The sequence below is a fragment of the Podarcis vaucheri genome, assembly GCF_965113315.1.
Source record: "Podarcis vaucheri genome assembly, chromosome: 16".
NCBI classification, from domain to species: domain Eukaryota; kingdom Metazoa; phylum Chordata; class Lepidosauria; order Squamata; family Lacertidae; genus Podarcis; species Podarcis vaucheri.
In genome coordinates this window covers 27,078,518-27,102,672 of record NC_138754.1, presented here as the reverse complement: position 1 = coordinate 27,102,672, position 24,155 = coordinate 27,078,518, and the positions used below count along the sequence as shown (strand labels likewise).

Sequence of the window (24,155 nt, the reverse complement as noted above, 5' to 3'; positions counted from 1 at the left end):
TTCACCCAGTTGCTTTCCGGAGAGTAAATTCCCCTACTTCACTCATTTGCCAAAGATGCTTCTGAGCTGCGTCATTGGCAGAAAGAACCCCGGAAGATATTGTGTCCAAGGCAACTAACATTGTAAGCATGGATGGGGAACGGCAGGCTGGGGGTGGTCACATAGTAGACTTAAATGGCCTTAAGACTTAAATCCAGCTGTCAGAATTTTCCAGTGCTAGATTTATGTATAGGCTAAGTAGGCTGAAGCCTGGGGCCGCTAAATCTAGGGTTGTGAAGAGCAAGGCGCATGGTGCACAGGCCGGTCCCTCCAATTCCAATAAAGACGAACAGAGGAATCAGCTGTGATAAACAGAACGTGTTGAGATCAAAAGCCGAAGTTGAAAACCGGAATAAGTCGCCTATGACAGTGTGTGTGGGAGAGGTCAACTACGAATGACACCAGATTCAGGTGGAAGGCCATTTTCATCTGTCATAGGCATAATAAATAACAAGATGAAAAAATCTTTTTTGATAATTCCAGTGGCACCTTAAATATCAACTCAATATAAGTTTTCAAGGTATGAGCTTTTGTGTGTAATACACACTTTGCCAGATACTTCAGCCTTATAACTGTTGAAGACTGTTATGGCCAGTTGGTTCCACAGGGAAGTGCAAGGGATTCTTTAAGGGGATAGGTGACCAAAATTAGCTTCTAACTGCATTCTATACAAAATCTTAAAGTAGCTGTCTTATTGCAGAAGAATTTTAGAAATACACTTGAAAGAGAAGTTGCTGAATTACAACTCATTACCAAACTAAAAACTATGGAGAGACCTGGTCTGAATGGAGATATTGGATTCATGTCCCATTATACATACTAAAGCTAAATTACAGGAATTATTTAAAAATATCTTTTCATTTTTCATCTTGTTATTTATTCCGAATGACACCTGCACACAAACAAGCAACTTCCTTTGGCAGACAACATCTGCTCCCAGGTTGCTAACTAATGCTTTTTAAGTCTCCCACTGCAATTTTTATTTATGAGAGAATTTATGAGAGAATTATGAGAGGGGCGTACTTGTGTATGTACCATACTTGCTGGCGCCAGCGTTGCTTTCTTAGTTTTGGCTTCCCTCCCTTTTTTCTTTTAAAGTATTCTTTTTTCTACTAGCATGGTTGGAAACGATGAAGGCCCAGCAAGCTTGAAGCAAGAACCAAAGGAAACTACGCCCTCCAGAGCTTGAACGAGTTAGTTTCCTCTGTGCAAGTTAGTTTCCTCTGTGCAGGCCACACCTCCCTGGGGTGCATGAAAATAGGGACCCTTCTGCAGCTCCACCACCGGGAATGGAATAAGGAGCCCCGCTTTTGAGGGAGCTGCCTAAAATGTCTCAATGCATTGGAGGTGTCCAGAAATCTTTCCATTGGCCTCCCCTCACCTGTCCCGCCCCCACCTGAAGTTTTGACTGCATCTTTCCCAGCTAGCACAAACCTTCTTGTCTTATTCCAGCGTGGCTGGGCTGCCTAAGGCTCATGGGAATTGTAGTCAAGCAAGATCTGGAGTGCTCCAGGTTCATCCAAGCTGCCATGAAGTAATGCAGAATCCAGGACTGGGGAAACAGGCCGCCCTCCCGATATTGTCAGACTGCAACTCCCATCAGCCTCAGCCAACATGGCCAATAGGCAGTGATAATAGGAGATATAGCCCAGAAACATCTGGAGGGCCAACACCTGGTACACACTCGCAAAACTGCACGTGTTATTCTGTGGACATCAAGAACTAGGTTTCCTGGAGTTTTGATTTCAGGGAGTGTCAGGTGCACAGATCGCCATAACCTAATATTTCGGTGGTAGAACATCTGTTTGGCATGCAGAAGGTTCTGGGTTCTAAGCCAGATGCACCCACAGCTTGATTCAGCTGAACCATCACAGGCTCTCTTGCCTCCACCCCTTTTCAGCCTTTTGGATGGAAAAGAGTTGCGGCTTAGCAGTGTTTCTCAAACTTGGGTCTCCAGCATTTTTTTAGGACTACAACTCCCATCATCCCTAGCTAGCCAGACCAGTGATCAGGGATGATGGGAATTGTAGTCCAAAAAAACAGCTAGAGACCCAAGTTTGGGAAACTCTGTGCTAGAGGATCTGCTTTGCATGCAGAAGGCCCCAGGTTTAGTAGCCAGCATCCTTGTGTAGGACTGGGGATGTCTGAAACCCTGGAGAGATGTTGCCAGTCTGTGTAGACAACATGGAACTACATGCAACAAGACTCAGCAAAAGACAAATTCCCATGTCCCAAAAATGGGAATCTAGGCAACACCTTGAGTATGTGAGGGGAGTGGGTGTCGGTAGCTGACGCCACCACCTTCAGGGTTGTGGTGGCTAAAGCCTGATCAACTCCCTTCTGCTGCTTTTTTTTTTTAACTTTTTAGATGTCAGAATAACAAATCTTTAATTGCTGCAAGTATCTGGAGAATTGAAGATGTCTTTGTTTGGGGGGGGGGTTAAAATTAGAAGTGGAAACCTGGAACAACTTCTTGGAATAGGAAAAGGAAATTATTTTCAGGGAGGCATTATGCACCCAACAGCTAAGAGACCTGCAGGCCGTGCCATGTGGCTGGTGAATCCTCCTTACACAATCCTCTTGTGTGTGCCAGCCAGCCAGCCAGCTCTCTCACACACACCCCTCCCGCAGGCTTCAGATTTCAGATAACCTGCCATGGTTTCAGATATCCAGATGGACTTGCAAGGGCCAGCAGACACCTCCGGTTCTGGTGAGGAATACCTCGACTTTGCAGACAGTTCGGGACAAGTGTCTTGTCCGTTCAAGGGCACCGTCTGGCCTGTGTGCTGTGACGCAGAGGTGGGTGGCTGGGAGCTCCCCACTTCAGGCTTTCTCTCACACACAGAGACTGTTCTTGTTTTCTCCTTTCCTCCTCCACCTGGGAAAGGGATGCAGGGAGTGCCTTGGCTCCAGCCAAAAGGCGCGTGATCACATTGGGCGCTGTGTTGATCTGCCACACACCAGCTTCCCCAAAGCCAAACAATGTTCAGCCAAGCCCAGAAATTATTGATAGCTGGAGCAGAAGGCGTGGCAGTTCCTTGGCTGGTAGCGCTCTCTCCCCTTCCTGCCCTCCCCCTGCCACAAATATATGGTACATTTTGATCTCTTGGTGGAGAGGGAACAATCTGAACCAGCCTGCCTTAATCTGCTGCTCTCCAGCTGCGAAAAACACCCTGCCTGGAGAGTTGCTGCCAGTCAGTGCAGACAAGCCTGACCTAGATGCACCAGTGCTCTCTGGCTCTATAAAGCAGTTTCCACTGTTCCTTTTAGTGCCTCTGGGTCCATAAGAGTCTTTTTTTAAATATAATGTGTGATAGGAATTTTGAGGTGTTAGATATATGTTAAATGTTCATAAGTGTACCAACCAAGCACGTACATAGATCAGCACAGGAAGACCGACCTGGAACCATTTTGATTTTCAAACTGTCCCAAACTGACCAAATGTTTTATCTGCAAGGTCAAAGGAAAATGGAAAAGCCTCCCCATTGTCTTTTCCTTCACAAATCCTGTCTTAAGGGTATGTCTGTGTTTGAATAGGGTGTGAGCCTGTGACATGGCCCAGGAACTAAGTCTTTATTGTTACAGAAGACTGGCCAGGCTCCCCAGGCAATCCAATCAAGTAACCTGCCAGACAGGAGATAAACAAGGACAGGAGAAAAACAACATTCAAATTTCTGTTGTAGACCACCTTTTCTGTGATGTAGGTATGATGTATCTGAGGGGTGGTCTTAGGTTACACCCCTTCTGTGATGTATATATGATGTTTCTTGGGGTGGTCTTGATCTAAGGTAAAGGTAAAGGGACCCCTGACCATTAGGTCCAGTCGAGACCGACTCTGGGGTTGCGGTGCTCATCTTGCTTTACTGGCCAAGGGAGCCGGCGTACAGCTTCCGGTTCATGTGGTCAGCATGACTAAGCCACTTCTGGCGAACCAGAGCAGCGCACGGAAACGCTGTTTACCTTCCCACCGAAGCGGTACCTATTTATCTACTTGCACTTTGACGTGCTTTCGAACTGCTAGGTTGGCAGGAGCAGGGACTGAGCAACGGGAGCTCACCCCGTCACGGGGATTCGAACCGCCAACCTTCTGATCGGCAAGTCCTAGGCTCTGTGGTTTAACCCACAGCGCCACCCGCATCCCTGCTCTTGATCTACAGGGTGGCAATTTCAAAAGTCTTTATAAGCCCTTGCACAGCATTTTTGTGGGTCCTCCTCCTTTCCTGCGAGTGAGGGGAGCACCCTGTTGCAACAGATCAATAAAGATCAAGCTTACTAACTGCTTTGCTTCTCGATATTCTCTGGTTGGCCTCTGTTATTCTCTCCTACCAATAGAGAACCTATGTAAGGACTCTATATGGGCTCTTGGATACCCCATAAGGGAAAAGGGCAATTTTTGTTTGCAACAGATGCCACTTAATGTATGGCCAAAACTTGTCGAGCCTTTGCACCATTTGTGCATCAGAGAGCCAGAGACCGAGCTGGGCTATCATGTGTTTGTTACAAACACACAAACCTTGGAGATAAAAGAGAAGGAAAATAGCAGCAGGCCAAGGTCATCCGAGGAGGCAAACGGTTGGAGAGCCAGAAATAGCAGCCTTTCGCCATCCAAGGTCTTGTGCTTTAACTACAAGACCCAACCTCTGAAGACTTTTAGTGTTGGCTTTTAGAGAGATGTTCTCCTATTCGGAATGAAGTCATCTCTTCCCCTGATGATGAGAGGGAAGATCTGATAGCTGGATGTGGATGGAGTATCTAGCTAGCAGCTTCCCCATCTGCTCACATCATCAACACACGTGGTGCTTTATGTTTTAGTAGTAGAATCGTCACCACCACGAAAGCAACAAAGCTCCCTGCATCACAAAACTTTCTAAATTTCAACTGGGGGGAAAGGGAAGGGAGCGAAGGGCCTCTGTTTTTAAGAATTAAGGGGAATGAGAATGTGCTTATCTGAAATTCTAGTGGTTAAGGGCATCTTGGACTAGATGCTTGCAAAGTCCCCAGTGGCCGATTTGGTTTTCAGTGCTGTATATTTAATTTATTTCCTTTTTATTTCATAAAACGGATATACCACTCGATTGCAAAACCTGAAAGCAGTTTACAAACCCCCAAAAGGCTGCAGTTTGTTAATATCAAAAAAATGTGTACACCGCTTGGTTGTCTGAACAAAACAAAACTTCAAAGAAGTTCTGTTCAGAGGTGGAACAGCAGCTAGGAGGTTATCACTTTGGAGTTCTCTAAGGTACAGCCACATTACAAATGCTATTCGTAATAGGAGCACTACTGCATTTTGGGGGGGGACTGTTTATGGACCCACAAATGGGCTTAAATGACATGGGGGAGACAGAGGTTTGGGGCTCAGAGCTACATGAGGTTGGGCCTTCTGGGCTGGAAGGGCAGCCCTCCTGATACTGAATTATGTAAGTATCAGGAAATCCTCCAGGTACTTTCCAGGGATGAAGGGCAGGGTGCTTTATCTGTCAATCCGATGGAATGTGGATACACCCACCACCTTCTCAATTATTTGTGACAGCTGTCCTATTGCATGTTGCTTAAACTGCAATTCTTCTGTTTGCTTTTTCCCAGGTTCCAGGAATGAAGTTGTTCCTGGAACCTGGGAGAAAGCAAAAGTATTGCAGCCCAAGCAACATGTGATTTTCACCCCCTTCCTGCTTTGTTGGCCCTGTGTAATGGTGGTACCCCTGGACAAAAACTGTCCAAACTTTTTCTGAGATGCACTCAATTCCCTAGGAGTTAGATGTGTCTGACTTCCTGCTGGAGTTACAGTGGTACCTCGGGTTAAGAACATAATTCGTTCCGGAGGTCCGTTCTTAACCTGAAACTGTTCTTAACCTGAAGCACCACTTTAGCCAATGGGGCCTCCCGCTGCTGCCGCACCGCCAGAGCACAATTTCTGTTCTCATCCTGAAGCAAAGTTCTTAACTGGAGGTACTGTTTCTGGGTTAGCGGAGTCTGTAACCTGAAGCGTATGTAACCCAAGGTACCACTGTACTCTGATTTCAACCAGGGCTGGGGAACCACTTTTGCCCAGCTGGACAGATCAAAATGCACCCACTCTTCCTCAGGACACTTTTGACAGATGGACACATCGGTCCACTTTTAAATCACTGCTTTCATGGAATGCCAATTTTTTTAGTTGTATCTTTCTCTCTGAATAGTACCATTTGACTTAAAATTCCTTTGCAAAACCTGTATCTGAAAAGCGTTTCCATCTTGTACTAGAAGAAAAAAAACGGGTGTTCCGATAGTCAAACGGAGAATATAACTAGGTATAGATCTGGTGTAGTTTGACAGTGGTATACAGTGGTACCTCGGGTTAAGTACTTAATTCATTCCGGAGGTCTGTTCTTAACCTGAAGCACCACTTTAGTTAATGGGGCCTCCTGCTGCTGCTGCACCGCCGGAGCACGGTTTCTGTTCTCATCCTGAAGCAAAGTTCTTAACCTGAAGCAATATTTCTGGGTTAGCAGAGTCTGTAACCTGAAGCGTATGTAACCTGAAGTGTATGTAACCCGAGGTACCACTGTACATAGAATTGTAGAGTTGGCAGGGATCTCCCCAAAATTCATCTAGTCCAATCCTCTGCAATGCAGGAATCAAAGCTAAAGGACCCCTCACAGATGGCCATCCAACCTGAGTTTAAAAACCTCCAAGGAAGGAGAGGGAGTCTGTTCCACTGCCAAACAACTCTTGCTGACAAAAAGTTATGCTTAGTTGGAATCTCCTTTTCTGTCATTCGAATCCATTGGTTCAGGTCCTACCATTTGGAGCAGCAGAAACCAAGTTTGCTCCATCTTCCATGTGACAGCCCCTTCAGATTGTCTTAAGATGGCTACCATATTTCCTCTCAGTCTCCTCTCTCCCAGGCTAAACATACCAAGCTTCCTCAACAAGTCCTCATAAGGTTTGGCTTCCATATTTCCTTGATCCTATTGGTCTCCACATAATGTTGAATTTGGCTTTTTTTTCTTCAGTAACTACATTTGGAAGTGATTGCCCATCTTCTTTTAAATGTGATTTCCTATTTGCCTTTTAGGCGCAGATGAATTTCAACCCTGAGTTTCTGAACTGAATTCTTACTGGAGCTGCAGGAAGGATATATACCTCCAGGAACTCTGGTAGCTGAGGTTTGTTTACAGGACAAAAAATAGCTTGAACTCCACCTCTATGTCACAGGCCTGTGCCAAAAATATGCCAGTCTGCCAGAATATGCTCACGGCCCACACTATGCCCTGACATGCTTTTCTGGCAATTTCCAGCTGGAAAAGGCAAGCAGCAATTTGCACAGAGACATGGGCACACCCAGAATCTCATTGCGGCTGTGATGATTCTATGTGAGAGCAACATAACATATTATCTAATGTGGGAACTTTCCTAACCTGGTGCCCTTCTGGACTACAGTTCCCAGGGCTGATGGGATCTTCTGCACCAGCCAGATGTTTTGCACTCCCAGCTCTCTTCAGCTTCAGGAATGGGGAGCACGTGGCTCTCCAGATGTTGCTGGATTGGAACTCCTTTTGGTCCCAGCCAGCACAGGGATGATGGGGCTCAACATCTGGAGGGGCAGATGCCCCACTCCTGGTTGTAATTTAGACATTACACTTTCCCAGCCCTGCCTAAAGATGCCAGGGATTGTAAACCACATTGAACATTACATTTGGAAAGGTGGTATATAGATAAAACGTGATATTTATTTTGAAGATGAATGCTCTGCCTCAGGCAGTCCTCAGGCTTGTGGGATCTACTTTGGGTTGTTTTTTTACTGGAACTCTATGTGATTGACTGACTGTAGCCTGGTACAGAAGACATATGCTTAAAATTAGCAAATTCTCAGGCCAGGAATTTGTTTTGAGCATCAGAACAAATGGAAGCTTACACACACAACAACAACAACAACCCATTGCTGCTGGTTACTGCAATATTTCTTAATGTTGGAAGTAACATATAGGGCGTTGGTATTGTTTTGCCGTTGCTGTTGTGAAACTAGCAGCTCTCCAGATATTATTGACTTCCAACTCTTATCAGCGCTCACCACTGGATTGGAAAAAAATGCTAAATATTAGCACAGAGTTAGTTCTACCTATAGTGGGTTCTGTGGTCACACCCTCGTAACAATACCCTGTTCACTGTTTTAGCCACAGGGTCGCAGGTGTAGGAGCCAGAGTCTGTCTTGGGCAGCAGACAAGGGAACTAATCAATGAAGCAGTGGAGCAAGAGAGGAAGGAAAACACACTTGGGTGATGAGGAAAACATCAAAGTGGGTGCTGATTAAGAGGTGGGGCGATGATGGCAGGGTGGGCACCAGAAGAGCCTGGCTGTAACCTCTTGGGCTTGCTGATTGGAAGGTCGGCGGTTCGAATCCCCGCGATGGGGTGAGCTCCCATTACTCTGTCCCAGCTCCTGCCAACCTAGCAGTTCGAAAGCACGCCAGTGCAAGTAGATAAATAGGTACCGCTGCAGCGGGAAGGTAAAACGGCGTTTCCGTGCGCTCTGGTTTCCATCACAGTGTTCTGTTGCGCTAAGAAGCGGTTTAGTCCTGCTGGCCACATGACCTGAAAAGCTGTCTGTGGACAAATGCCAGCACCCTCAGCCTGAAAGCGAGAGGAGCACTGCAACCCCATAGTTGCCTTGGGCTGGACTTAACTGCCCAGGGGTCCTTTACCTTTTTTTTACCATGCCCAAAGGGATGACAACAAGTCCAATGGCCTGTGCCCACAGTGGCCAGTGTCAGCAGCAGCTCACTCCCCGCCAGTGGTTCCTGGCAAATAGCATTCAGAAGCCTCTTGCCTCCCAAATGGCTAAGCTCTCTGTTCACATTGCGGCCAGCCAGGTGCTCCCAATGAGTAGCCAGGTGCGTGTCCTCTCTGCTTGCTTTGGCTCGGTGGCGGGGCGTCCTAGCCCTCTCCTGCGTCCAGGTCAGCAGAGCTCAGGCGGGTAGACTGCGTCGGAGGCGGGAGGCTCCACGTGGCGCGCGTCTTCCTCGCCTCCCCGACTTAGGACCCTGCAAGCGCCTCGGGACCAGCGGAGGAGGCGGCTCCGGGAGGCGGAGCTGAGCTCCTTCAAAGGCCCGGCTTGTTTACGCCGCAAAAGCTCCACCGAAGCAGCCGAAGGCAGCGGCCGCAGCAACAACAACCCAGGCACCCGGTCCGGATCACAGCGCCTCCTCCTCCTCCTCTGCTTCGTCTCCAGGCCGCCGTTCCTCATGGCGTCTCGGTGGGCGCTTCTCCTCCTGCTCCTGCAGCCGCTGCTCTTGGGCTTCGGCTCGGCTACGGAAGGTGAGCGGCGGTGCCCGGTCCTAGCCCCGTGCCAATTTCGCCCGCCCGCCTGCCTTTGCAGCGGAGCGGTCTTGCTCGTTCTCCTTACGAGAGGAGCTCCGAGGGGGTCTCCGACCCACCTGCTATCGACGCCCGCGAGGAGCCCCTGACCCCCCTCCCTCCCGCGAGTTTCCCCCGTTCACACGTGCAAGCTCCCCTTCCCCTCACGTGTCGACTCTGCACGTGTGAAGGCAGCTCGCACCAGTCTGCTGCGACCGGAGCAGCCGAACCCTTGCAGGAAAACTCCGCGCTGCCTGCTGCTGCTGCGTTATTTCGGTTAATTTTTGTTTCTGCGCCCGGACCCCAAGCTGGCTTAATCGGGAGCAAGCCTCCATGGGCGCAACGGGGGCTCTGCGGAAGAGAGACTGAGGCGGGGCAGGCGCACTCTGCATGTGCTCAGATGCACACCCAGCGGTGGGGGGAAAGGGCGCACCCTCGCCGAGTAGCGCACGCATAGAAGCGTCTGTGATGGGGGCGCTTGATCCTTAGTGCGCATGCTCCCTTTTCTCCTGCCTTAAGCAGAGCAGGGAGGGCGATGACGTATCTCTTTAATTCCGCTCCGCCGGCTCCTCCCTCTACCCCCCTCGCCATTGGTCCGTGTTGTCTCCAGGCCTTGAGCTCGTTTCCTATTGGTCGCTGCCTTGGGGTGATGTCATCCTTCAGCCGCAGAGACCTTGCGGGGTAAACAACCCAGCCACCCCCTTTCGTGGAGAACAGGCTTAGCCACGCCTTCCTGCACGTGGGAGTCCCTTTTGACTCTGGGAGGGGGCGTGGCCCCGAGGCCCCTCCCCCTACTGCTGGAGGGCGTGGTCTGGATCTCCACCGGGGCGAGTTTCCAACTTGAAATGCGCAGGAGCCTCTCCCCGTTACAGTACTTTCTTGCGCATGCTTGCCTAGCTCAGCGAGGACCTTGCAAGCGGGGCTGCCAGCCAACGCTTACCTGGGAGTAAATGCCATTTACCTGAATGAAGCTTACTTTTGAGCAAAGATGCATGTAGTCTTAATGATTACGCCAGGTTTTAATCAGTGGATTAAACGTGCAAATGCATAAAACACCCTTTGTCCTCATAAGAGGCAGAGCGGTGTGCTGAGAGATGTCTGCTGCTCACAAAAGACATTTTCGCTGCCGGCTGAGGGAGGGGAAGCTTCTCAGGGTGGCGCAAGTTGGATCAAGCCAAACAGGGGTGATTTAGTCTAGCATCTTGTCCTCACAGTGGTCAACCATAGGCACATTATGGGAAACCCATGAACAAGCAGGGCCCGAACACTTGCAATTGATATTTGGAGGCATTTATTGCCTTTGACTCTGGAACTCATGGCCACATGGCCGTTGTGGCTGTTAACTCTTAATAGCCATATCTACCAGGGATTTATCTATATTACCAGGCTTTAAAGACATCCAAGTTGGTGGCCATCGGTACCTCTTTGTGGGTGCAAATTGCAGGAACTGATTTTTATTGTTTTCAATACTGTATTTTAATTGTTGTTCCCTGTTCTGAGACCTTGGGGTGAAGGATGGGTGGTAATATTATTGTTAAAAATAATAATTCAAAACTATTTCATCATCAAACCTTTTATTGGCATCACATACAAACGTCCATAACATAACAGTACAGAGTTACCGCTTCCCCTGTGGCACAAAACATTTACCAAAAAAAAAAGGAGAGGCAGAGCAGACTATTGTCACATCTCTAGGACTCCAGGGAGATCAGCTGTCTGCAATGTGTTTGGATGACAGAATACCAGATAAAGATATTTGCCACTAACTTTGTGAGCTCCTGGTCATTCCCCAATAGTAGAAAGTGTATGACCTCCATTTGGGGATGGAGAGTTGCTTTAGGAATTGCTGGCAGAGATCAGCATATAGTTTACATTTAAGAACCATATGAGTAAGAGTTTCCACCAGGTGGTCAACATCAAAACTATTTGGAAGGGTGTGTTGTCTGTTGGCAGCAAACAAGGCTGGACACTGTCTTTCCTTGCTTTAAAAAGAGCATCCATTCCTTCAGCCCCCATGGAAGAGGGTCAGTTGTGGGCCAGGCTGTTCCATCTCCTTGATCTGCTGTTGCAATCTATGCCCCCCCCCCCGCCCATTTCTGCATTGCTCCCAATTTAGTGTGGCAACTCTGGAACTCCCGGTCTATTGACACCAGACAAACACCTTCGCTGTACTCTTTAAGGACCTGCAAAACATGTTTTTGTTTAGACAAGCCTACCTAGACACATAGCATGTTAATGTATGTTTTAATCTGTTATTAGTTTATTGCTGGTTGTCTCTTTTGAATGTTTTAACGAGTTGCTTTTACTGATAATTCTATTGTTCTCTTTGTAAAGCTCTTTAAGCTCTCTCTGTGTGTCTTACAATCAAGTGTCTGCATAAATTTTATGAAATAAATAAATGAGCAAAACAGCCCTATGCTGGAATCTTGAGTTCCAGCACTGGGGAAAAATACACCAGCACAAGAGATTTTAAAGCGGCCTGATGCAGGGCTGGTTCTTGGGGCACACACACTCTTTTGAATGACCCCCTTCTCACTGTGAAATATTTTGATGCTGACGGTCATTTTCTGTCCCCTCCAGATGCAACCTCTGCCGTCTCCCCGGCTCTCACAGTCAAAACGGCAGCGACCGATCAGGTTTTCGAGCCTGCCAACAGCTTGCCATCCCGGAGCGAGGCGGCTGCAGTCCAGCCCGTTGTCGGGATCGGCCAGAGGGTCAAGATGAGATCGAACGAAAAGAAGGACTTGGGCACTCTGGGTAAGGACTAAAAGACTCCCTAGGAATGTCCTTGCAGCGGCTTTGTGTGTAGCCTGGCTCGTTTCAGAATTGCGATGACTAAAAGAGTTGGGAGTGGTTTAGTTCAGGCTTCCCCCAGTCTGGTGTCCCTAGAGATGGATCAAAACTCCCTCCTAGAAGGACACCAGATTAAGCAAGGCAGGGTTAGTTTCAAAGGAGGCTGCAAGAGCCTTTTGGCAGGGGAATGGATTCCCTCAAAGACTTGTTCACGGGACATTTTTAAACAGAGGTTAGATGGCCAATTCTTAGCTGTGATTGCAGTGGGTAGGACTAGATGACCCTCGGGGTCCCTCCCGACCTTACAGTTCTATGTTTCTGTGAGGCCAGACTCCACTACATCTGTTGGGTGGGAGGAGGAAATGGGTTCACTCAGCAGGAAGTGGGTAAGGTGTGAAGAGCTGGCATCCTGCGAGCTCTTTCTGTAAACAAGACAGCTGTTTCCTGGGTGAGGGTTCTGAGAATGTGAGCCATCATTTTAAAGCCCTTTAAAAAGACTTTTAAAGGGTTTTCTAGTTCAAGGGGGAAGTGTGTGTGCAGTACAGACCTACAGAAGGGCTAGTCATACAGCTTCACTCTGCATTTTGCCCTTTCTAGCTGCTTTTTTAAATGAGCCACCCTGCCATTTATATATTACATTACACCCCCGTCTCATGTGATAAGGAGACGCCGGAGTCGCTTCAGCACATTATGTTCACTTGCCCCTTATTCAAGGTGCCACGGGCAAATTTGTTGGGATCAATCATACAGAAACTAGAGGGTACCCCACCAAAATTCCACCTTGCCCAAATCTTGCAGGATAAGGATACCCACACGACCCTGAAAGTGGCTAGGTTCCTGGTCGCTGTCCTTACCCAAAAGCGTTGCCAAGGAGCACCACAAGCTAATTAAGGCGTAGTATGCCATTCCATCTTACAGGATTTTATTGTTATAGTAGTGTTTTAGCGGCTGTTTTTTCCCACGTGCACAAGCTGTTATTTATGTCTTGTTTTTATCTGTATGGGCGTACGGCCGTAATAAATAATAATAATAATTATTATTATATTATTATTACACCACACTGGCTCTCATTTTTTGGAATTCCTTGGGTGCAGAAAGGCCAGAAAAAGTGTGCGCACACGTTACTACATATTTATTTAAGTGTTCAAAACCTGCACTTTCTCAAATGTGTGCCAAGGCGGTTGATGCAGCATGCAAAGTTATAATTGGGGAAAGCATCCGTTGTGTTGCTTTATGCTGCAGGGTTTGGGGGCGGTCTGCAGCGGTGTGCTTAAAATGTGTTGCATCTGTCCTCTTCCCCGCCCCCCCACAGGCTACGTGCTGGGCCTTCTGATGATGGTGATCATCATTGCAATCGGAGCAGGCATTGTCGTGGGCTATGTCTATAAGAGGCAAGTGAAGGGCCTTTGCATTGATCGTTTGTATGTTGTTATCTTCTTCTTTTGCATTTATTATATATCCATTTTTTTTCTCCAAGGAACTCTCTGTGGGGTACATGGTTCCCCCACCCCCTCATTTAATCCTGTGAGGCTGAGGGAACACAGTGAGTGGCCCAAGGCCACACCCAATGAGCTTGGTGGCCCAGTGTAGATTTGAACCGTGGTCTTTCAGGTCCTAGTCTGACACTTTTAAATCCTGCACCACATCAGCTGTCGCTCATGTAAAACATTCTCAGCAGATCCCACCCGTGGGAACTCCCTGCCTATTGACACCAGTCAGGTGCTTTCGTTCTACTCTTTTCAACGCCTGCTAAAACATTTTTTTGTTTGGGCAAAGTCCACCCAGGCATTTAGAACGTTGACATATATTTTGATGTGTTTTTTAGCTTATTGCTGATTTTAATTATTTTTAAAAATGTTTTAAATAGCTGTTTTTCATAGAATTGTGGAGTTGGCAGGGACCCCACAAGGGTCATCTAGTCCAGCCCAAAAAATCACAGCTAAATAATTCCTGACAGATGGCTGTCCAACCTCTGTTTAAAAACTTCCAACAAAGGAGAGTCCACTAGCTTGTGAGACCGTCTGCATAGATTCCAAAAGTTATTCCTACTGTTGAGTTAGAATCTCCTTATAATTTGAACCCATTGGTTCAGCTCTTACCCTCTGGAGCAAGCTTGCCCCATTTTCCATGTGATGACCTTTAAATATTTGAAGCTGGCTACCGCATCCCTTTTCAGCCTCCTTTTTCCCCAGGCTAAACATACCCAGCTCCTTCAACTGTTCTTCATGAGGCTTGGTTTCCTGACCCTTGATCATCTCAGTCGCCCTCCTTTGCACTGAAATTTTACTTTTACTGATAAATTTGTTTTATTCTTTTTGTAAACTGCTTTGAGGTTTTTTTATTTTGCAACCAAACAGTGTATAATTTTATGAAATAATAAAGAGTGTGCATCAGTTTGGAACCTGCACCACCACCCCGTCTGACACCCCCCTTCTCCCTCCCTCCCCAGGGGCAAAGATCTGAAGGAGCAGCACGAGCAGAAGGTCTACGAGCGCGAAATGCAGCGGATCACTTTGCCGCTCTCAGCCTTCACCAACCAAGCCTGCGAACTGGTGGACGAGAACACGATAGAGGTGCACACGAACCAGACCCCCGTGGAGGAAACGCACAATGGCGATGCCCCACTGATGGGTCAAGCGGGCACACCTGGAGCCTGAGGAACATGGGTGGGGGGCACCCTAGGAGATGCCCTGCTTGCACCCACAACGGCTGAGACTCCTCTCTCTTCTCACCAACGTACGTGGGAGTTTCATTTGTATTTCTGGTTGTTTTTTTCTGTTCGGGGAGGAACAAGAAGCCTGGAAGAGTCTTGACGAGGCTCTGAAGACGTGCAAGGACTGGCTCACCCATGCTCATCCATTGTTGGGGCGTTTGGGTCCCAGCTGCATGAAACTGAATGCCACTGGACGGTCTGGTGTGGCCTGAGCCTCTTGTGAGGTCCAGCTCTTCCTTCTGCCCCCCGATGGAGGGCGGGAAGAGAAAATGCAGCGCCTGCCTCCTGCTGTATAGACTGCACAGTCTCTCTCCAGTCAGGAAGTACCTGTCTATATCGCCTCCTCTCGATCTTCTTCCACGGAGATAGCTTCCACCGGTCCTGGTGCCTGCAAATCTGTTACAAGTGGAGAGCTGTAGTGTAGGTGAGCTTGAAAAGCAAAAGTATTCGAACATTTGAATGTATTTTTATTATTTCCTAAAGTGGAAGGCTGCTGTCAGAAGAATGGCCCTCCTTACAAACCCCTGTATTTAACAACCACAGAGTTTTCCTTATAGCTCGGTGCTTAAACTGCCTTTTCAAAAACAGTCAAGGAGGAAGCTTCCCAAATAGGAGGGCTATTTTTTTATAGGTGGGGGTGGGGTGGGCAAGCGGGGCTGTCCCTAGTGAGCTCTTCAAAATCTGTATCTTCTGTCTTACGTACTCCAGGACTTCTAAGGCCAGGGACAGATTCTTACATGCGGGGAGTTTCAATTTACAGCGATCTTTTCCCTTCGTGATCTTTGTTGAGCACAGCAAGACAGCTCAGGTATGTTTCCTTCTCCCCTCCCAGCACACTTTGGGGTTTAGCAGATATGGAGACGAAAGGGATCCCCTAAAGGCATTCTGCAGAGGTCTGTTTCCAGAAAGGCGACTTCAAGGCAACGCTAGGACCACAGGAGGGAAGAGGACTCTTGTGCTCAAATCCTGTTGGCAGGTTTCCTACAGGCATCCGATTGGCCTCTTAAGAGGGCAGGATTCTGGGTGCAGGCTTCTCTTAACATTCTTAGATCTGCCCAGACGGTGCCGGCTCAAGCGCAAAAGCTCCTTCACCTCCATTTCAGATCCAGCCAACGACTAAGTGATGGATGGCCCTGCTTTGCATTGGGGTTAGTAGTTCAGGGTTTTTTTTTTTCATAGCGCTGGGCCAGTTCCTCTGTAGCAGCTGCACAAGCCAAGTGGTGGGGTGATTTATGCGGTGGCTTTGTCAGGCAGCATTTGAGGCAGAGAACCAGGATCAAGGAAGTTCTCCTGCGATGCTCTTTGTTAGGCGTAAAGCACACATACTTCTGTTCCGCCAACAAATAACTCACTTTAGCCATACTGACTTTTTTAAATAAAAAAACCCACCTTCACCACTCAAGGAAGGTAGACCAGCTGCTGAGAGTGAAGGTTTCTTGTACACTCCGGTTATGCAAACAGAGATGGGAATTTTGTTTTTTTTTTTTAAATAAATACGTTTCAATGCCTTTGAACACCATTTCTTTGTAAGTGTTTTTAAATACCTCATGGACTATGAAATAAAATAAAAAAGAACTGTTCAGGCTGTATTTGTGTTATTCTGTGGAATGGTCAAGTGTTGCAACTAGAAAACTACAGCTGCCTTATTTTTGAGTCAGATTGTTGAGCCACCTAGGCCACCTGCACTGACTGGCAGCAAAGGTTCTTCCAATAGTCCCAAATTTTATCCACTTAAAAAGCAATATTCCACACCTTTTCATCTCTGGTATTCCTTAAAATGTGGAGGCTAGTGGTGTGGTGAAATAGGTAGGTACACAACCCCCACCACATCAGTTGAGGAAAGGTTTTGAACCCTTTCTCCTACTCTTCAAAATATTCTGGTGAGCTGTGTGGTGTAGTGGTTAAGAGCAGTAGTCTCGTAATCTGGGGAACCAGGTTCGCGTCTCTGCTCCTCCACATGCAGCTGCTGGGTGACCTTGGGCCAGTCACACTTCTCTGAAGTCTTTCAGCCCCACTCACCTCACAGAGTGTTTGTTGTGGGGGAGGAAGGGAAAGGAGAATGTGAGCCGCTTTGAAACGCCTTTGGGTAGTGATAAAGCGGGATATCAAATCCAAACTCCTCCTCCTCTTCTCATCTGTGTTATGGTGCTTTCCCCCCATTTTGCAGCCAACCCTAAAACTGCTGGGGTGAGAAGGGTAGAAAATTTTTATTGGGTTGGAGATGAGCCTTGCTTACGTTAAAAGCAAGGATGCGAGAAGGAAGCTCTGGCCCTCCAAACGTCCAGCAGAGCCAATGACAGGGGATGATGGGGATTGTAGTCCATCAACAGCCGGGACACAGCAGGTTCCCCACCCCTGCCTTACAAGAATGCAGAAGGCAAGGGTAGCTTCACAAAGCAGAAAGGTGGCCACCGTTCCCAAAATGCACTGCAGCAGTTTGGTTGCTGCTGCTCCCCTTCATCTCTGAAAGAAAGAAAAACTTGGGGGAAAGTCCCCAAGGCCTCCCCTCTGATGCCCTTTATATCCCATAGCTTATGACACATCTGCAACAGCCCTCAGAACTGGGTTTCAAGACCAGCAACAGCAAACTCCGCTTTGATCCAAAACTGGCCACATTTTGAAGATGTTGGCTGTCCCTTTTAACACACAAGCCACTTTTGTTTCCATAGGATAAAGTTTATTGCTTTTAATTTAGTCAAAAATGTTTTGGTGTGCAATCAACAAGAGTCCAGAATCTCTTGAACACATGATCCAAGTTTCTCCTCTCTTCGTCCCTATTTATAGAGGGGGACCCACATTTATTAAAAGAGGAAGGAGGGAGCGGAATCTTTATTGAAACGCCCTGGGCATGGAGACCACCACTGGGGTGGGGCTCAGAAGGCCCAGTGGCTCTTAACCCTTGGAGGATTAAGCCGGATAACTGGAGTTTAAAATGGCTTGGCTAGTAGGGACCTCATGTCTTTTTGGCTACTCTAAGTTGGAAAGTGGGCTGCTTGAGGTCCAGATCCATGGTGCTATCTTAGGGGAGAGGACCGAAAGCCACGATGACTGCATGCCCGTCCCAAATTCATGCTAGGTTGGGTTGGGCTTCCCAAGGAAAGTGACTTTGCTGAGGCCCACCAAGAACAGGGGAAAGATCTGGCCAAGTGAAACCATGTAGTGTGTGCACCATCTTCACCAGAGAAGACAGAAGCTAGGAATGGTTCCCTTTCTATTCTTGGTATATCCAGGAAGTGTGTGTGTGTGTGCGCGCGCAGGCCAGAACCAGTGGTGTCTTAGTTCCTAAGGGAAAGAGAAGCCTGAAATGGAGGACAGAGGTAGGTAACTTAATCAGGTTCAACAAGGGCTTCAGACTATCAGACCCAAATAAGAAAGTGGTCTCATTCCCTGTCAGCTGCAATTAAATGGTGGATTGGGAAGTAGCTCTTTGCTCAAACCCAGCTGTTCCACACTAAGAAGCCCCCACAGTCTGAGGCCACTGAGCCCCAAACTAGGACAGCCTCACCCTTTCTGTTCCCACTGCAAAGTGGCTCAAACAGCCGAGAGCAGCCTGCTACTCTGGAACAACCCTTTGTGCTCACCGGAGGTGGTTCTTCCCCTTCTGACATGGGGTGTTGGTGGAAGCCCAGTTCGCACGTTGGCTGTGTAGTGTTTTTGAACGTTTGCTTGGAGGTATTTGTAGAGATGAGGAAGAGAAGGGGGATCCTTTGCCAGAGAGAGGCTGTCTTTGAGCTGCTCCTGAAGAACTTCCCAACTCCAAGAGGAGTGAGGAAGGCAAACGCACTCCCTCTGCCTGCAAGTAACCTCTGCTGACTCTTCCATGCCTTTTCCAACAGCAGACAAGGCACCCAGGTTGGGGGCAGCCCAGCCTGCCCCTCCCAGGCAAATGTCCCAGGCTCAGGAACCTTTATAAACACTTGCAGTCTCTTTGAGGCCCAAGGCACCACTATGATAGAGACCTGCAAACAGGGCCTCACAATTTTGTGTTTCCAAAAGCTAGAGAGTGTCAGTACTAAAAGTCACAAGCAGGACAGGATTCTGCTTCCAGAACATGCCACAAATCCACAGGAGGAAGGTAGTCCAAGGTGAGGCGACGGAAGGCAAATGGGTGCCTTGTTAATGTCCTGTGAGGATTCGGAACATCAGCTCTCTCTCTCTCTCTCATATGCCCCTGCTGCCCCACTCCCTCCCCACAGGCAATTTATGGAAAGTGCGCACAGGTCTTGAGGATTAGGTGAGGTTTTCAGGTAGCTTATCCCGGATCAGCCCGTGCTGCATGCTGACGTCGTGATCCAGCAATTCCAGTTCTGACGGAAGAGGGATTCCCAGCTCGCCCAGGTACAAGGAAAGGGCTTCAAAAGAATCCTCCAGTTTGGAAAACGGGGGCCTAGGGAGAGAAGAGGAAAGGCAGTAAGCTAATGCTGTCTCTCTACAGATCAGCAGTCACCTATGGAGAGCAGGAATTTCCTCCAGGCGGCCAGAAAGAGATGTTTAAAAGCAGCACACAAGTGACTGAAGCAGGTGTGACCTAGGAAGGACTGCGGTTTAAGGAACTCCCACCAGGACAACCACAATGGAATAAGACAAAAGAGTTTGTGCTGGCTGGGACCAATGGAAACTGTAGTCAAAAACTTCAGGTGATAGGAGGCTGATGGAGAGACTTCTGAACACCCCCAGTCTATTGTGGCATTTTAGGCTGCTCCCCTTCTTCCACCCCCTGTGTTGAGGCTCCAAAAAGGCAGGCAGGAGCCCAGCCTTTCCCATGCCCAGGGTGATGCAGCCTGGTCTGCCTTGCACAGAGGAAACAAGAGCTTGTTCCAGCTCTGGAGGGTGCAGTTTCCTTTGGTTCCTGCTTCACGCTCACTTGACGTAAATAGTTCTTTTTAACAGCAAACCGCACTGGCAGGAAAAATAACACTTTAAAAGAAAAAGGGAGAGAGCAAAGTCAAAACAAAGGAAGTGCTCTGTCCTCCGTGAGGGTGGCCTGCATGCAAATATGCCCCTCCCTCAAGCAGAATGCCAGGAACAGACTCCACCAGCCTCCACCAACCTGATGCCCTTCGGTCGTTTCTGGACCACAGAACCTATCAGCCCCAGGCAGAATAGCACCCTCCAAAACATCTGGAGGGAAGCAGGCTGGCACCAGACCAAAAAGAAGCAGGAAGGTACAGAGCCAAGATCTCCCTTCATCCTGCTTTGATCCCTCCAGAGGCCTCACCTGCTCTCTGGCTCTAGCCTGCAGCAGATGGCTGCCAGGGGGAAGAAGGCCGGAGGGCAGTCGGTGGGAACAAACTTCTCCCAGAAGAGCTTCACGTTGAGGCCAAAATCCAGAGTGCGGGGGAGGCAATCTGGATCGGCATACACTTGTCCGATGATCTGAAACAGAGAAAGGAGCTGTCAATGTCACGGAAAGCAGGACTCGGCTGTGTGCTGGCGCCACCACCTGGGGCTGCAGGTGATAGGAAGGAGGAGCTGAACCAGATCCTAGGAGGGAAGCCTGGATAGGAACAGGCCCTTAGGAGCATTTGCATGGGAGAGGAGAAAGCAAGAAGGGAGGGCAGGAAGGGCCATGGTAGAATATCTGGCCTTTCAAGCAGCAGGTCCCAAGTTTAGTCTCCAGTGGGATCTCCAAGTACGGCTGGGAGAGACTCCCTGCCTGAAATCCTGGAAAGCTGCTGCCAGTCAGAGTAGGCAATACTGAGCCAGATGGACCAATGGTCTGAGTCAGCAGAAGGCAGCTTCCCATGTTCCCAATAGGGAAAGCAGAAGGGGTGTTTATTAATGCAACATGTTTCGGAGAAAATATTCTACACTTAGATTAGCAGACGAAAAGCAGAGGCAGCGCATTTAAAGACTGAATCTTTATTTTTCCGAGTTTCTCTGGCCAAGGACCAGGTGAGTAGTAGTAGTAATAATAATAATAATAATAATAATAATAATAATAATAATAATTTATCATTTATACTCCGCCCATCTGGCTGAGTTTCCCCAAGCCACTCTGGGCGGTTCCCAATTGAGTGTTAAAAACAATACAGCATTAAATATTAAAAACTTCCCTAAACAGGGCTGCCTTCAGATGTCTTTTAAAGATAGGATAGCTGCTTATTTCCTTCACATCTGAAGGGAGGGTGTTCCACAGGGTGGGCACCACTACCGAGAAGGCCCTCTGTCTGGTTCCCTGTAACCTCACTTCTCGCAATGAGGGAACCGCCAGAAGGCCCTCGGTGCTGGATCTCAGTGTCCGGGCTGAACGATGGGGGTGGAGACGCTCCTTCAGGTATACAGGACTGAGGCCGTTTAGGGCTTTAAAGGTCAGCACCAACACTTTGAATGTGCTCTGAAACCCTAACATGCAGAGAAGCTTTGAGGATCCTGGTGGCCAGAGAGAAAGCTCAGGTACCACTTATTTATTCCTTAAATTTCTATACCACCCTTCATCTGAGGATCACAGGGCGGTTTATAATATAAAAACACAAAAATACATACCATAGTAACAAACAAAAACAATAACATCCCCCCAAACAGTATTTATTTTATTAAGGAGCACGGCAACTTCTCACTTCTGAAGTGGCCCAGGTTTACCTCACATAGCACAATCCCAAAGGAAAAGATGTCCACTGTCTCATCATAGCTCTGCCCTGGAAGAAAAGAAAAAAGGGAGAGTGGCTTTATTTTCATTAAATGGAGAAAGCGCTGAGTGTGAACGACAGAACTGGTGAACCAAGAGTTCACTAAGAGCCCTCAGGCAGTAGAATCAGAGTTTCCAGCCACACAGTCTATTTTTTATTGTCTCAGTGACTACATATGATTCCTGCATGCCTAACTCAGGGCATCATTCCTGGAATTTCCCCTGCTTGGGAGCAAAGTTCAGGGCAAGAGATGGCACCTTGCCCAACGCCATTCTGTTAAGTATCATGGCTGTGGAGGGGACACTGTCAGACTTTCAGAGAGGACAGGTCTACAGAAAATCCTGCCAATTCCTGGGGAAGGACCATGATGGCTCAGGGGCAGAGCACCTGCTTGGAATGGCATCCCCAATGGCATCTCCCGATAGGGCTGGGGAAGACGTCCTACCTGAAACCTTGGAAAGCCACTGCTAGTCAGTGTGGACAATATGGAGCTAGATGGACCGATGCTCTGACTCTGTATAAGGCAGCTTCTTATGTTCTTTACTTGGGAAGGGCTAGAGCTCAGGGGTAAAGCACCTGCTTTGCATGCACAAGGTCTCAGGTTCAACCCCCAGCTTCTTCAGGTAGGGCTCAGAGAGACTCCCTGACGGAATCCCTTAAGAGTTGCTGCTGCAAGCCAGAGTAGGCAATGCTGATGTAGATAGACCAAGGTCATGGTATAAGGCTGACCCGGCCTTCAGCACTGTATTTGGGGACTTCCCTGGCTTTTTATGGCCCACATAGGACCAGTCTGGATAGTTGGCCTTGGTGAAGATTTGACGTTTTCATCCCCCAAAAGTTTTTGATTTGAGTTTCTACTGAAATGAGGCTGCATCTTAATGCTGTATTTTAATCTTGTTTTTAAGTTGTATTTTAATCAATTGTTTTTACATCTGGTGTTAGCTGCCCTGAGCCCGGTCTTGGCTGGGGAGGGCGGGGTATAAATAATTTTTTTTATTATGATTACTTGTGAAACTTCTTACCGTTTAGCATCTCTGGTGCCATCCAGTAGGGGTTCCCCACCACTGTGTAACGCTTCTTCCGGTCACTCTTGCGCAGGGTCCGCTTCTTGGCCGATGGCTTCTCCAGGGTGGGCTTCTTCCTCTCCTCTACAATCAGCCGGGAGAGGCCAAAGTCTGCAACCACCACAGTCTTGTCCTGCAGCCAAGAACAAAGCAGGAGGGGCCACTATGAGAGGCCTACTAGTCTGCGGGGATCTGAAGGCGCAGTTTGCCCATGAGCAAAAATATCTACAATAAATGCCCAGGGTCAATAGCAGTGCGTCCCAAAGTGAGCGGTACTACCCAATGGGGAGTGTTGGGTTTACCTGCAGGGGGCAAAGACCATAAAAGGCAAAAGGGTAGTGGGGGAGGGGGGCGCTGGAGGTATAATTGACTATTAGACTTTGAAAAGCTGGTATCACTGGATCAAGTTCATAAAAAAAGAATCAACTAAACTACATAGTTTTAAGTGGATTTGGAATAAATGGGCAATTAACCTTTTTCTTTTTGAAAGTGTTTTTATTTGATTTTACGAATTCATTCACACTCATAATCACAAATAATAATAAAATTGCGCAAGATTCTTCTGAATCTTAAGACTTCCCTCCTCCCCTCCGTGGGTTCTTTAAGTAACTTTTTAACTGCATATTATAAGCCCATCTAATTTAGAATCCTCCACTGCATCCAAAATCTATGTATCATAGATGTATCATAGGTACATAGAGTTATTTGAAACCTGCCAAAGAGTTCCAGTGGTCTTTCAAGTATGATATAAATTTGTCCCACTCTTTGTTGAAGTTTTGATCCTCCTGGTTTCTGATTTTCCCGGTTGGAATAAATAGGCAATTAAACGTTACTGCTCTGAATTTTGTTGTGTGCAAACCACTATTCTGGTTTTTTATAGGGTATGGGGAACTGGGAATGATTTCATGGAACCAAGGGGCAGTGGCACCAAAAGTTTGGGAACCCCTGGTTTATAGGAGAAGGGAGAAGGGAGGAACCACAGCTCAAAGAAAAACCTAACAGGTTTTTTTTTTGGGGGGGCAAATGCACATTGCTTAAGCCACCACTTGCTCTTGGCCTCCAATGAAAACGTCAGGCTTAAAGACACCCAAGTTCTGAGCAACGGTGCACCCCCTCTTGCTGGGATACATTTACAGCACTAACTTGGACCTATGAGGTCTCTGTGCGCAGAGAGCCAGAGGGCTCCAACTCTCAGCTGTTTTGCTTGGTGGTGGGCGATGGGGAGAGACTGGGGAACTCACCAGTTTGATGAGGCAGTTGTGGGAGTTCAGATCTCGGTGGATGATGGACATCGAGTGGAGGTAAGCCTGTGAAAGGGAGAAGAAGGGGAAGAGAGGCATTTGAACCAACGCTGTTTGAGTCTGGGCCACTTCCAACGTGGCACTTCTGGCTGAAACCACTCAACACTCCCACTGGCCTGTCTCACGGGCTGCCCAAGTGCCTCCAAGCCATTGCCCTTCTTATAAGCCAAGGTGGTTGGGGACAAATAGAAGAAGACGCCTTCACCCCGGTATGGCTCCCCTTTATCACATACACAGCCCAACAAGACAATGACAAAAATCCACCAACGGCATACAAATAAATA

General features: G+C 48.0%; 2 protein-coding genes across 5 annotated transcripts in view; one reads left to right on the top strand and one right to left on the bottom strand.

Annotated features, from left to right (window-relative positions):
- The first annotated feature begins 9,128 nt into the window (after positions 1–9,128).
- PIK3IP1 (phosphoinositide-3-kinase interacting protein 1) lies at positions 9,129–16,457 on the top strand. The gene is made up of 4 exons (XM_082204049.1): positions 9,129–9,332; positions 11,952–12,128; positions 13,477–13,555; positions 14,614–16,457. The coding sequence occupies exons 1-4, from the start codon at positions 9,260–9,262 to the stop codon at positions 14,819–14,821; spliced, it is 537 nt and encodes a 178-aa protein (XP_082060175.1). The 5' UTR covers positions 9,129–9,259; the 3' UTR covers positions 14,822–16,457.
- Positions 15,516–24,155, bottom strand: part of LIMK2 (LIM domain kinase 2) — a 57,709-nt gene continuing 49,069 nt past the window's right edge. For all 4 annotated transcript variants that reach the window (XM_082204045.1, XM_082204047.1, XM_082204048.1 and 1 more), the window contains 5 exons: positions 23,812–23,877; positions 22,529–22,703; positions 21,460–21,515; positions 20,096–20,253; positions 15,516–19,264 (listed from right to left, as the gene is read on the bottom strand). In XM_082204045.1, the coding sequence (XP_082060171.1) occupies positions 19,108–19,264; positions 20,096–20,253; positions 21,460–21,515; positions 22,529–22,703; positions 23,812–23,877 (612 nt within the window). In that variant the 3' untranslated portion in view covers positions 15,516–19,107. The remainder of the gene's footprint in view (positions 19,265–20,095; positions 20,254–21,459; positions 21,516–22,528; positions 22,704–23,811; positions 23,878–24,155) is intronic.

Coding starts and splice junctions, on each gene's coding strand:
- PIK3IP1 (XM_082204049.1), top strand. CDS start 9,260: ATGGCGTCTCGGTGGGCGCTTCTCCTCCTGCTCCTGCAGCCGCTGCTC. Junction 9,333..11,951: donor CTTCGGCTCGGCTACGGAAG/GTGAGCGGCGGT, acceptor TGTCCCCTCCAG/ATGCAACCTCTGCCGTCTCC. Junction 12,129..13,476: donor GAAGGACTTGGGCACTCTGG/GTAAGGACTAAA, acceptor GCCCCCCCACAG/GCTACGTGCTGGGCCTTCTG.